This window comes from Leptonotus elevatus, chromosome 3 (genome assembly GCF_054856555.1).
Source record: "Leptonotus elevatus isolate MCC_2025b chromosome 3, RoL_Lele_1.0, whole genome shotgun sequence".
Lineage (NCBI taxonomy): Eukaryota > Metazoa > Chordata > Actinopteri > Syngnathiformes > Syngnathidae > Leptonotus > Leptonotus elevatus.
The window spans coordinates 20,458,733-20,471,762 of NC_141241.1; the positions used below are offsets into that span (position 1 = coordinate 20,458,733).

General features: G+C 40.2%; 1 protein-coding gene across 5 annotated transcripts in view; it reads right to left on the bottom strand.

Annotated features, from left to right (window-relative positions):
* Positions 1-13,030, bottom strand: part of LOC147177378 (protein TANC1-like) — a 49,280-nt gene that overhangs the window by 28,036 nt on the left and 8,214 nt on the right. For all 5 annotated transcript variants that reach the window (XM_086070642.1, XM_086070643.1, XM_086070639.1 and 2 more), the window contains 3 exons: positions 11,755-11,885; positions 7,835-8,129; positions 4,847-5,128 (listed from right to left, as the gene is read on the bottom strand). In XM_086070642.1, the coding sequence (XP_085926768.1) occupies positions 4,847-5,128; positions 7,835-8,129; positions 11,755-11,885 (708 nt within the window). The remainder of the gene's footprint in view (positions 1-4,846; positions 5,129-7,834; positions 8,130-11,754; positions 11,886-13,030) is intronic.

Below are 13,030 nucleotides of genomic sequence, written 5' to 3' on the forward strand. Positions count from 1 at the left end.
CCATCCACCCACTCATATGACTGAGTTTACAGGTCAGCCGTGCTTTATCTCCTCACTATTTAAGACATTTTTTGCAGTCTTACGCTAAATGATACTGTCAGCATTCTGCAAGTTCTTTTTGGGGTACAGTATCTATTTGGAAAAAAAAATCTATATCTATCTATCTACATTGATCATGTTGGCAATTCCTGATGAAATTGTTTTGAGCAAATTATTTTTCAGTGTGTTAAAGAACATCTTAGGTCATACCACACACACACACACACACACACACACAAACCCCCCCCCCACACACACACACTATATATATATATATATACACACACACAATGAATTCGTGATGAAATTTAAAAAATGAATAATTAAGTATTGACAAAATGTCAGAGTCCAAAATTTTAAGTTGTCAGAAAAAGGAAGACAAAAGGTAGATGAAAAAGTTTTTAAAATGTCCAAAAAAGTGATCATAAAATGTCCAAAAAGAAAAAAATAATCTGAAAATTACAATAAAATGAAATAGCCAAATGTGTCGGAGAATTGAATACAAAAGGCAGAAAAGAAAATGTTCAAAAAGTAACAATAAAATGTCCAAAACCAAAAAAACTGATCTAAAAAATTATCATAAAATGTCCAAAAAATTGCCAAAAACTTCAGAAAATTCATAGCAATAAAGGCACGAAAAAATAGCCACAAAATTAGAAGCAGAAAATTATCATGTCCACAAAATTGCCAAAACCGTCAGAAATTTGACAGAAAGACAGAAAAGTCTAATTGAATGTAAAATGAAGTATGGAAAAAAAATAAAAATAAATCCAAAAACGGAAGACGAAAGGTAGAAGAAAATGAATCTCAAAGTACTGGATGCTGCATATTTTTCTGTTATGGCGCAGCGCTAATTAGCTCTTGGGCCCTCAGTAAATTAGACAAACACAAACACACTGTTTCCTTCACCACAATGTTCAAAAGTTTTGCGGCTCCAGACAGATTTTTTGTTATTTATTTGGCCTAAAATAGCTGTTTTGGCAGCAAAGGTTGCTGACCCCTGGGCTAGACCAATCAAACAGACAGAGCATGAAACAAGCGCAGCCACTGGACAGATTAACCCTGGCCTGAGTATAATCATGGACATTCCACGTTTGACACAGCCTCTGTTAATCTCTGAGGATCCAAGGAAGCTGCAGCACATCTCTGAGCTCTTATAAGCTTAATGCTTTTAGCAATTTTGGTTTCAGGCTGAAGAATTCCAGCCAGCAATGTCAGTAAATCCACAATATCTAATAACCTTTGTCATAACACAAAATCAAATACGTCTAATGCCTGGATGGAGCGGCAATATAGTGAAGCCATGCTAGATTGCAGTTCATTGTTCCATATAGCAATTGTTATTTATTTGTTATTTATGGGGTCTGTATACAGTCAGCATACAGCCAAGACCGATTTTTGGAGCTGAGCACCTTCAATATAGTGTCACGATCTATTATTGTACTATTGTCCCTAACATTATTAGTTGTAGTTTTTTAAGATAACAGATTTTCATTTGACATTTGATTGAACAATTTGGTGATTAAATATACATTTTACTCTTTTGTTTAATGTGTGCTACGGTGGGTGACTGATTAGCACGTCTACCTCCCAGTGCAGAGGACGTGATTTCGAGTCCGGGCTTCGGCCTTCCTGGGTGGAGTTTGCATGTTCTCCCCGTGCTTGCGTGGGTTTTCTCCGGGTACTCCGGTGTCCTCCCACATTCCAAAAACATGCATGGTAGGTTAATTGAACACTCCAAATTGTCCATAGGTGTGATTGTGAGTGTGGATGGTTGTCCGTCTCTGTGTGCCCTGTGATTGGCTGGCAACCAGTTCAGGGTGCACCCCGCCTACTGCCCGAAGCCAGCTGGGATAGGCTCCAGTGCCCCCCGCTACCCTTGTGAGGACAAGTGGTTAAGAAAATGGATGTTTAATAGGGGTAGGAATCTTTGAATGTCTCACGATTCAGATTTTTGGGTGTGCGATTCGATTCAGAATCGATTTTCGCTTAAGAACAATTTTTGATTCAAAATGATTTGATTGACAATGATGTTTGCTTCAATCTATAGATGTGCAAGGAATTGTAATGATCTACTCCAGTCTGACTCGCTAATTAGCGCACTACTCGCTGCACTTTTATCACTCAAAAGAACAGCTCCATGCTGGGAAAAAAAAAACTTTTATTGGAATAACTTGATCATGACTTTTTCCTTCTACTCTCTAATGTCGCTACAACTTAACAGTGTATTAGACTGTGTGGAACCACACTGCCCCTCGGTGGCCAAACCGGGTACAACATGAACAGCGCTCCAAATAAAGGCACACACAGACAAAGGCAAAACAGTATAAAATAATTTCAATAAAATCCATTTTGGGACATTTAAAATCTATTCTGAATCGTACTAAATGAGAATCGCGATTCTTATGAGAATCGATTTTTGGGGCACACCCTTACAGTAAACTTTAACTTAGAGTAATAAATAAACAGCTTGAAGCAAACATGCACATTTGGCCTCTTATTTTCAAAGCTCAGCAAACAAATGTTATTTTTGTTTACTCAAATTCAGTGTTATACGATCGTCTCTCATTTCTTAACAAGAGTGTAAGAACAGGCGCTAAAATGTGTTTTAATAAATTGTGTATTTCAAACTTTTTTTTGTTGTTGCTACAGATCTCTTTGAGTTTGAGTGTCTTTGAGCTCCCTTGCCCGATACACTTGGTCACGTAACAGACGGGGACGCACTAAACATACCTTTACATGCACTTTCATAACCATCTATCAACAATGAAGAATGCAGAGGATCACGTATCCAAGAGGAGAATGGAGAGAACATCTTCAGTACGAGGTGTGAACAGGAGAAACTGTGAAGGAGGTGTGGCGTGGGATGAGAACGATTGCTGGCTAAAGACCGCATGGCCAAATTGAGAGAGAGAGAGAGAGAGAGAGAGAGAGAGAGAGAGAGAGAGAGAGAGAGAGAGAGAGAGAGAGAGAGAGAGAGAGAGAGAGAGAGAGAGAGAGAGAGAGAGAGAGAGCGAGCGAGCTGTTTTCAGCCAGTTTGACAATAGTCCAGGTCACCCAACAACAAGGCTGCCTACCTTTTCATCCCCTGCTGATGACAGTGTGACTGATTACCCGCCACCTCTTGTTGATCTTTCCCCGCATTCAAAGGTCAACTCAGCCCCTGCACCCATCAAATCTCATAACACAAGCTCTGCACAACACTTGAATCACGAGCAGGCGCCGCGTCGCTCTTCAATTGGAATTTCATGCTGCTGCCTCAAAAGGTAGAAAAGCTGCTACTCCCTCAAGTCAACACAAGTGACCTCCAAGTTACAACACAAAAGAATGATGCCTTAATGATAATCAGAATTGTACACAAATCAGCACCCCCGATAGTTGGGTTGGTTATGTGCGTTGCTGCGGGCTACTGCTAATATTGGCCTCCATCAGCTCCCAAATCAAGTTACAGAAATATGTTGAGCAATTAGGGCTGGAGCGTCTCCCTCACTGAACAGTCACAATGTCTCACTCAGAGCCCCACACAAGTACACATTATTCACAATCTTATGGATTAGCAGACTCTAGCAAGACAGTATTTAATATTCTCTTGCACTCCTCTTTTATTTGTTAATATTTGAGCTGTCAATATGAATCAATTAATCGACAAGTAATCGATTGTCAAATTAATCGACAACTATTTTAATAATCGAGTAATCGTTTGGAGGCATTTTTGTATTTATAATTGTCCAAATCCTCTGACTTAAGCATATCAACAGTATTTCATGAAAGAAGACTGATCATCTTCTGTGCTTAATCAAAATAAGACATTTGCAAACACCTTTTAATCCTTTTTTTTTTATTTATCACTGTACGAATACAAAGCACGAAATAACCACCAATCACTGGTCAATAAACAGTAATCAGGGGGGAAATGTTTTGGAATACACTTAATTGCAAAATTAAAATGAATCCGATTAGTCAATCGATTGAATAATCGATAGATTAATCAATTCTAAACATATTCAACAGCACTAGTGAATATATAGTAGTAGTATATAGTTAGACTTGTATAGCATGTAGTGGAATCTCTCACCGATGATACACACCACTGAACAAAATCCATATCCAGTTATTCAATATTAAAGAATTTGTGCCACAAGTGTGCCCAATTAGTGAGGACAAAGAACACACGCTTTCCATACGTGTCCATCCTTCTGCTAAGGTCATTAAAACAAGAACGCGACTCATGACCTAAAAGTTTAGCACGCCGCTGTCATGTCATGCATGCGTGTTTTTCTCCTGTAGCCTCATTTCATTTCTGTGCTGCAGCTTGACATGACCGTTCCAGCATTTTTCCACACGGGATCAATTAAAGCTTTGTTTTAAATTTAGAACGATACACTCTGTTCTCAACTTTCATGTGGAGTAAATATTAGCAGGCCCAGCCAGGACTGCGCAGCCCACTTTGTCTTTCTCCTCAATTTCATCTCCACTGTCTAAATGAAAGCGCCAGCTGACAGAAGAAACTGGCAGGCTTTACTGTGAATCCACTCCTTGGGGAATCTCTTTTATGCTCGCACCGCAAAGCCCAAATGAACTGACATCTAAGCGAACGAGAAGAAGAAGAAGAGGAAGCAGAACCTTATGCACCAGCACGGATCGTGACAGGAGATGTCGTTTTATGACAACTGCACTGCTCCCTGCCCGACACATGGCGAGAAGTTTGGACCCTAATAATGTTTGACCCATGAATATACTGAAAAGCAGTCAACACATCTCCTAATTGGACTTTTGCAATACTAATAGAGCAATGCATAAGATGTACCTGCCACAGAATTTGGACGGGGCATGACCAAGGAGGACGCGCTGTGCATGTGGTGCTGCGGGAGGGGCCTCTTGGGGGCCGGTGGTGTCCTAGGCTCTTTGATATCGCCTCTCAGTGATGACTCCTCAAGTTGGATGGTGGGATTACTCCATGGGGGCCCAAGATGGTGGCCCTCGCCCGTCTGGCCCATGATGACAACACTGCCCCCTGGGGGTTCGTCCGCAGTCAGATCTGAACTGGAGACGCTTCGCTCCTCATTCTCAGAGGAACTCGTGATGGTCGCTGAAAAAAATCACAAGAGGAAGATTGGCGAGGCTCGGAAACAAAAATCGGGTACAGTGGTACTTTGACTTACAAATGGAATTTGTTGGATTTAAATGTCAAAACAATACAAATACAATTATTTTTGTTACAACTTTAGCACTGTATTGTATAAAAAAAATATTTAAAAACTGGTTTTGCAAAGCAGAATTACTTTTGGCCAAGTCTAGTCACAACAGCAGGGCTCCAGTCTGCCCCTAAATGGTGCTATTTTGCCCTTAACTCATTCACTGCCAGCCCAGTTCAAATGGATTTTTGACGTTTATAGCCGTCAATGGCACTAAATGAGTTAACATTTGAGACCGTGCAACTAAAATTTTCATCCACTCGTGAAGTGCAACCAGCAAATATACAGATTTTTTTTTACATTTTATTATTTTAATTACTGTGAGTTTTATTACTTATTAATTATACATACATTTTTTTCTTATTAAATATATTTCATTGCTGTCAAACTTCTGCTCCACGTTTCAGCCTATTTATCAGTAATATACAGAAAATTAGTGGGACGAATATTTACTTTGCAAGTCATATCAAGTTTGGAGCTACTGTGCTCTTTTTTTTTTTTAAGTTAGTCTGGAGATCTGGTCTTGTGAGTGATATCACACGAACCCTCCTCAGCTAGTTTGCATTTGAGCATCTGGATGAGAATTTTGTCTTACTGTTGCTAATTGCCAGTCTTTTCATTTTGCTTGACTTGACCACTAAAAGAACATTGACTCTTTTTTTTTCTCCCTTTCCTTCACTCAACCAACGACATATCATATTTGTAACTCACATTTTGGCTTGCACTGGTTAGTCAAAGTACCACTTGACAGTTTTCTTGATTTCACCTATTCAAAATGTTTTTTCTGTGGAATCGCTCTCCAGCTATTTGCTACCTGTTTGAATATTTTTATGCTCTTTCTGTAATGCCCTCAAATGCCACAAGATGGCACCAAAGCCCTGGCTAATAGGAAAGTAGTAGGCTAATTGGTGTTAAAGTAGCACTAAGGATCACCTTAATCAAATATTTTCATAACTCTTCTGATGAAACATCGACTTAAAACGAGTTGAATGGTACCTTTGGCGTGGCTTGAGGGGGTTTGTATCATTTTTACTAGCACTAAGCAACTTTGAGGAAGACGGTAGGAACACTGCCACACAAAAAACTACAAATGCGCTGACTGCTTTATGGCATACGTCACTTCCCCCTTTCCCCATTTGTTACAGACGGAAGTCAATTTGAATGTCGAAGCATGATTACTGCTTTCCTGGCAGATGCTGCAAAACAACTAAAAAGTTTTCTCTGAGGAGACAAAAAAAAAGAAAAAGGTAAGCTACCTGGGTGAAAGGACAGTCAAGGATCAACATTGGCCCGGCTTTCATTCGTTGGCGTGAGCTAAAAAAACGACACAATGCGCTTGTCCTCATGGGAAATGTGGTCTTCCTTCAGGCATAAAAATACCGCTCTTGTCCATATGGCGCCGCCATAATCAACGTAAACTGAAAGTTCCTTTGTGTTGCTTTAAAGCAGTGCTTCTCAATAATTTTTTTGTTTCCCACAATGGGAAGAAGAAACTATTTCGTACCCCACCCACTGAAGACAAATAAACTATTTTGCACTCCCCCCTCCCAACTCTCTACTTCAACTATAAATATAAAATATTATAATTTGTCTATAAAATTGTTGCAAGTACATCTCTGCAGAGGCTCTCCTTGCACATTCTCTGACAATGAGAGTATCACTGCCTTCTACTGTAGTGGAGGTGCAATTACACTTTATGCTAGTAGAGTAAAGCATTAAAAAAAAAGTGTAATGGGTTCACACCTTGGCCCTCTATTTGAGAAGGACTGATGAACAAAAGCGATCAAACTCAACTGAGAGGAGCTACGTTTAGCCTGGGTTGTTAGTGGAAGTTACAGAGAGTCTTTGAGAGCAATGCCTTTTTTTCCTAAATCAAATTATCTGTAAGTTTTGGGATCATAGTTTGTGGCACACAGTATATATCGATCGTATAGAGGTTAATAAAAATAAAAAATAAATTAGAATTGCATGCATTTATTTATTTATTTACTATTTATGACAGGGTTGAGTCCCTATCCCCAAACAGGTTTTTGTATAGAACAGTTTCTGCACAAACTAGCACATGCCGTTACAAAGACTACACCACCAGAATACTGAGCGAAATAAACAAACAATTTCTATGAAAAAACTCATGCGTCGAAGCCTTTGATCATTCTAGATGCGGCCTTTGCCCTTTAGTATTTAACTATAAATACAGAATCTATTTCGAGAGGGCATAAAAAAAAAAGTGTCCTATTTTAGGAGCATCAGACCCATAAGCAAGAAAGACAGCAGTGTCCCAGTTTTGACAGCAGGGAGTTGAAGCCTTGAGGCTGAAGTGGCACAGGCGAAACGCAGAAACTGCGGGATGGGAGTACACATTTCACGAAGACTTGCAGCTAAGTGACGGTTCATCTAACTTCCTGTCTGTATCGCCTAAAAGGCCTACTCCAAGTCAGCTGGACTGATGTTCACTTAGTACAGTGAAACCCCGTTCACCGCAGGAGATATGTGATACATTTTTTTAAAACTCTATCAAAACACACACTTGAAACTTAAAACATGCACACATAAAAATGACCCATTAAACGGTTAAATCACAGTTGCTGATCAAATCTCACCGATGATTCCGCTGTCCTTGCTCTCCAGGGTGGAGGTGGGGCTTTGAGAAGGTGGGCCGAGGCCGCTCCCAGCGGCGAGTCCAGCAGGTGAACATTGAACGGGGCTGCGAACGGGGCTCCAGAGCGTCCCGCTCGGGCTGAGGGCGGAGCCGCCGTGTGGGGAAGGCGAAGGCAGGGGCAAAGGATGGCACACATGACTGCTGCTTAAGGTGGAAGAGGGGCTCTCGGAACAAGGAGAGGCGGTGCTGCAGGTTAATGTGGAGCTCGGGCTCCCTCCCTGAGCGGGAGTATCGCCCTGAAAGAGAAACACAAACGCTAAATATAAACAAAGAAGTGTGAGGCAAAAACTAACATCATCTCACACTTTTTCCACTGTAACTGTCATTTCCCCCCATTTTTCAGAAGGACAGCTGGTTAGACTCTCAAATGAATCCTGCGCTGTTGACATTCATCGTTTGCAGAAAAACACACACTGCTGTTCAAGATGGAAGATAACCTCACTGGGATGGATATTCTTCACATTTAGGCCCAGGAAATCCAATGAACACATCATGTGGATATTTGGATGGCGGTGATACAGTTCCAGACCTAATGTAGGCTGTGCAAAGGTCAAAAACGAGGAGCCAAAGATGAAGAATGAGGTAGCACAATCTGTGTGTTTAGAGTGTGGTTGGAGGGGGGGGGGGGTCAACAGTGGAAACATTGATAGAAAAGATAACTTTATTGTCACTGTCAAAGAAACAATGAGTATCAATAGGTGATGCTAAACTCTACTGTTGTTAGTTTATTTAAAGCAGTGTTTCCTAACTTTTATTGATCTCAGGCACAGAGTTTACATTAGAAAAATCTTCGAGCACACCACCTAACAACATATATAGCATATGTATACAGAAATAATTAAAAAGCTCGTCTTAATTTACTCACAAATGAACTTAGTGTGAAATCTGGGCCTGTTTAGTTGAACACAAAGCTATTATTGTCTTGCATGAATGTCAACAGGTATCCACCATATAGGCTTATTTGGAACTTCTGAATTTAATTGTTCTTCTTGTCACTGCCATAGATAGATGGACAAAGATGGACAGTAAGTCATTTACTGCTGTGGCCGTTTATATTTGTCAACCGGAATGCAATGTGGTGGGTCGGCATCACTCACTGAGCATGTCGTAGTTGTATGTTTGGAAATCAGTTATTGATTTGCGATCAAAAGTCCTTTTTTAGTCTTTGTTGTTATTGTCACAAAAACAAAAAATATTAGCGTCAAAGTCACTGTTCTCCTGTATGTACATTTTTTGGTCAGAAACCGGTGTGTTGGTGATTACTTAAAACAGGGGTGGCCAAGTTCGGTCCTCGAGAGCCCCTATCCAGCCTGTTTTCCATGTTTCCCTCCTGCAGTGCGGCTGAATCTAATGATCAGCTCATCAGCGAGCTTTGCAGAAGCCTGCTAACGATCCTGATCATGAATCAGGTGTGTTGGTGGTGAGAAACATGGAAAACAGGCTGGATAGGGGCTCTCGAGGACTGAACTTGACCACCCCTGACTTAAAGAAAAGAAGAAGAAAAAAACAATTTTTTTCTGGTAATAGATGAGAGAATAGTCTTTTGCTTGTTTTTTGTTTTTTGCTTTGTTGTGTAGGTTTGTTGTTTACAATGTCACAGAACACAATCTGCTGTGAGTTTTGAGAGGTCCATCAAAATACTCTAAAACGGCTGGTGATATGGAGAGCTTTGCTTTAAAAATGACTGGCAGTGAATGAGTTAATTGCAGTGAACAAAAAAAAATTGTTTTGGACCAATTGAGTGAAATTGGATCATTACCTATGCCACAGTGTTTACAAATCACTAGAAGTAGAGAGGTCCCGTTTTTTATGCAAAGTTGTTGTTTTTTTACATTTTGAATAATTTCCCTGGGGTAATAATAAAAATAATCAAATAAATTTAAATAAATGAAATATAATAAAAACCTGAAATAATAGGACAAAGGCTAAAGACGTTCAATGTGGCTTTAAACATTCAACAAGTGAAGAAAATAGATTTCAACACGCATGAAAGAGCAATTTAGTCTAAAAATAAATCAAACGACATGTGCTGCAGGTGTGGCTTCTACTAAATGATCCCTTTTACAATGTGCATTTACGTGTTCCTTGCATCATTGAATACAGTCTAATGTGCGGGACCAATCCAACAAATGCTAAGCGAACCTTGAAATATTTGCACAAAAGAACACGCTTGGATTGTGCTTTCTCATAATATTTTTATCTTGGTGGTTTGATCAAACGCAGTTCGGCTCTCCTATCACTGATGCAACGTTTATGCAATGCGGGGAGTGAAGAGAAATGAAGCAGCTCGCTGATGTTCCTATTACACCGGAGACTATAATCCATCTCAGCCAGCCCAGGACAAGCCACATTCCTCATATGATCCCTGCGATCTGGCTGAAAGTGACTGGATGTGGAGCTCAGGTGGTGAGATGAGGCTGGCTAAATTAAATGGGCCAAGGCACAGAGATGGCGCCACGAGCACGTTCAATAACTCTCGTACGCATGCACAGGAGGACGCTCGCGACAGTCACGTGAGCTATCCTATGGAAAGGCCATTCAGCATTTATTCCAAATCGTGATGTGTGTGTGGCCACTGACATTTCTGCAAACTATTAGGACACAGACATGATACTAGTGATGCAAAATTGCGACCAAGTCCTCGGTGCTACTAGTGCAGTGCTAATGGTGAAGCACATGATGTTACCTTGAATGCTATAATGTCAGTAGTAGCACACAGTTGTCAACTACTGCATAGTTTCGCATCACTAGTAAATTGAAGTTGTCTTGCTAGTATGCCAAAATTGTCCTAATAGTGAGGACAGCATGTACTAGTGCAAAATATCAAACAATATTCTTGATCTCCATCTTAACAGTCCATGTAGTAGTATGCTCTTTGTCTTTATAAGACAATTCGGTGCATTAATAGAACAGAGCACACTAGTAGAAAGAAGTATCTTTTTTTCTACTACTGAACATTTTTGCACATTATTCAGAAGGAATGCACTTTTTGTTCAGACCGATACCAGTAAGAGTACCCAACTCTTGAGGTAATCACTGATACCGATACCAAGTATTGATACCACTAGTACTTTTGATACATACAATTAAAAAAACAATAACAGATCATGTTAAAGTAAGACTTATATATCAGAATATATACAAATTTATGGCAATTTTCTATTCATCACATTTCCAATTTCTAGTTCCTGATCGTAAAACGACCACAAGAAGGGTGGCCGATACTGGTATTGGCTGCTGTCGCCTTGCAATAAGGCCTGGTATCTACCTGATACCGATACCTGGTATTGGTACTCACCCATCCCTACTAGTAGGACAACAACATGCTACTAGTGAGGAAAAACTATGCGCTAGTTGACATATACACGATACTAGTACTACTCGTGAAGTGCTAGATGGTAAAAGGTAGAACTGTAAATGTCACCAGTCCAGTAGTACAAGACTTTTGGTACTACTATTAAGGTCCAGCAGGCTACTAGTGACTGTGAAAACATGCGTACAAGTTAAAGTAGTTTACTAGTAAGGTTTGATTTTGTACTAGTAGGCTACTAGTGCTACTAATGTCACCTTTAGTGGAAAAATCATTACTATTAAGACAGCCATTGTGCTGTGTGTCTTATTAGTTAGTGCATGGCCCTTACAATGGATAACAAATAAATGCTCAAACAAGGATTGCAACATAATTTGTATTGTAAATGTGTGGAAATCTCCTCTAATTGAATGATTGAATTCAAAGATGATAATCAGCACATATTGAATTATTCATGAAAGAAATCAGCCAAAAATGAAAATATGAAGAAAAATGAATTATTGTTCGATTACAGGCCAACAAGAGGAGAATAAATCAAGATGCCGACTTACCTTCTTTTCCCTCCTGTCCTCCATAGGAGAGCTAGCTATGCCGGGCGTTGCTTCTCCCAATAAGAAGCATAGTCTGGTCATCAGTTCCTGGGACGAAAGGGAGGAGCCCAGCTGGGGCTCCACGTGGAGGTCTGAAACGTACACACACATTCAGTGTACGCACACATGAGCAGGCCACTGAAGGTGTAGTCGGGTGATGCTTCCCGCACAGCAGCCCGCGTGTAATGTGTGCATCGCATCCACAGGTCAGCGCGCCCAACTCCCACTGACAGCTGCTTTACAGTCCCTTGGTGAGGTCGCCCCGTTTCAGCATTCATCCCATATCCTTCATATCCAGCTTAGTTCATGCACTAGAATGCTTTTTTGTCTCGTGAAACAATTTGTAGAATGGCAAGGAGAAACTAGTAGAATGACTGTCTTACTAGTAATGTTTTTTTCCCACACTTGGGTCATTTTTGGCCTATTACTACATAATTAGAACTACCATGCTGCACTAGTAACACTATGAGGCCGAACTAGCATTTATGTGTCATGCACTAGTAGCTTCCTGAACCCTACCGGTAGCATTCCCACTACTTGCACTAGTAGCGTAGATATGGCAAGCCATGTCAGCATTTAATAGATAACCTTGATATCCAGCTAAAGGTCCACGTACTAGTACTGTACACTCTTTGCTATCACTAGTAAGGCAATTCAGCACACTAGTAGAATGTGTTACTAGTAATGTTTTATCGACCACTGTGTGAGATTTCTGCACACTTATAGGATAACTTTGGCATGCTACTAAATAGGGATGTTCAATGCCACTTTTTTTTAGACCGATACCAGTATTAGAGCAGTCACTGATATTGATACCAAGTACCGATACCACTAGTACTTTTGATACATAAAATTCCCCCAAATTCATGACAGATCATTTCTTAAATATACTGTATCCCAAGATAGTGTTTTTCCTTAAAATTATTTGAAATAAATGGCAATTGTCTATTATTTTAATTTGTATTTGCCGATACTGGTATTAGCCGCCGTCGCTAGTGCCGTCATCTTGAACTAAGGCCATGTATTAGCCTGATACCGATACCGGGTATCAGTACTTGCCCGTCCCTACTAATATAACAACAAGTGTTACAATTGGGGCATTTTTGTTCACAAGTCCGCATGTTACTAATATTACGCTTAAAGTTCTAGATGTTAGCTAGTAAAATTTGATGTCACAGTTAATACTTATAGCATGCAGTTGTCAACTCACACAGTTTTGCCCAGGGGTGGTGCTACA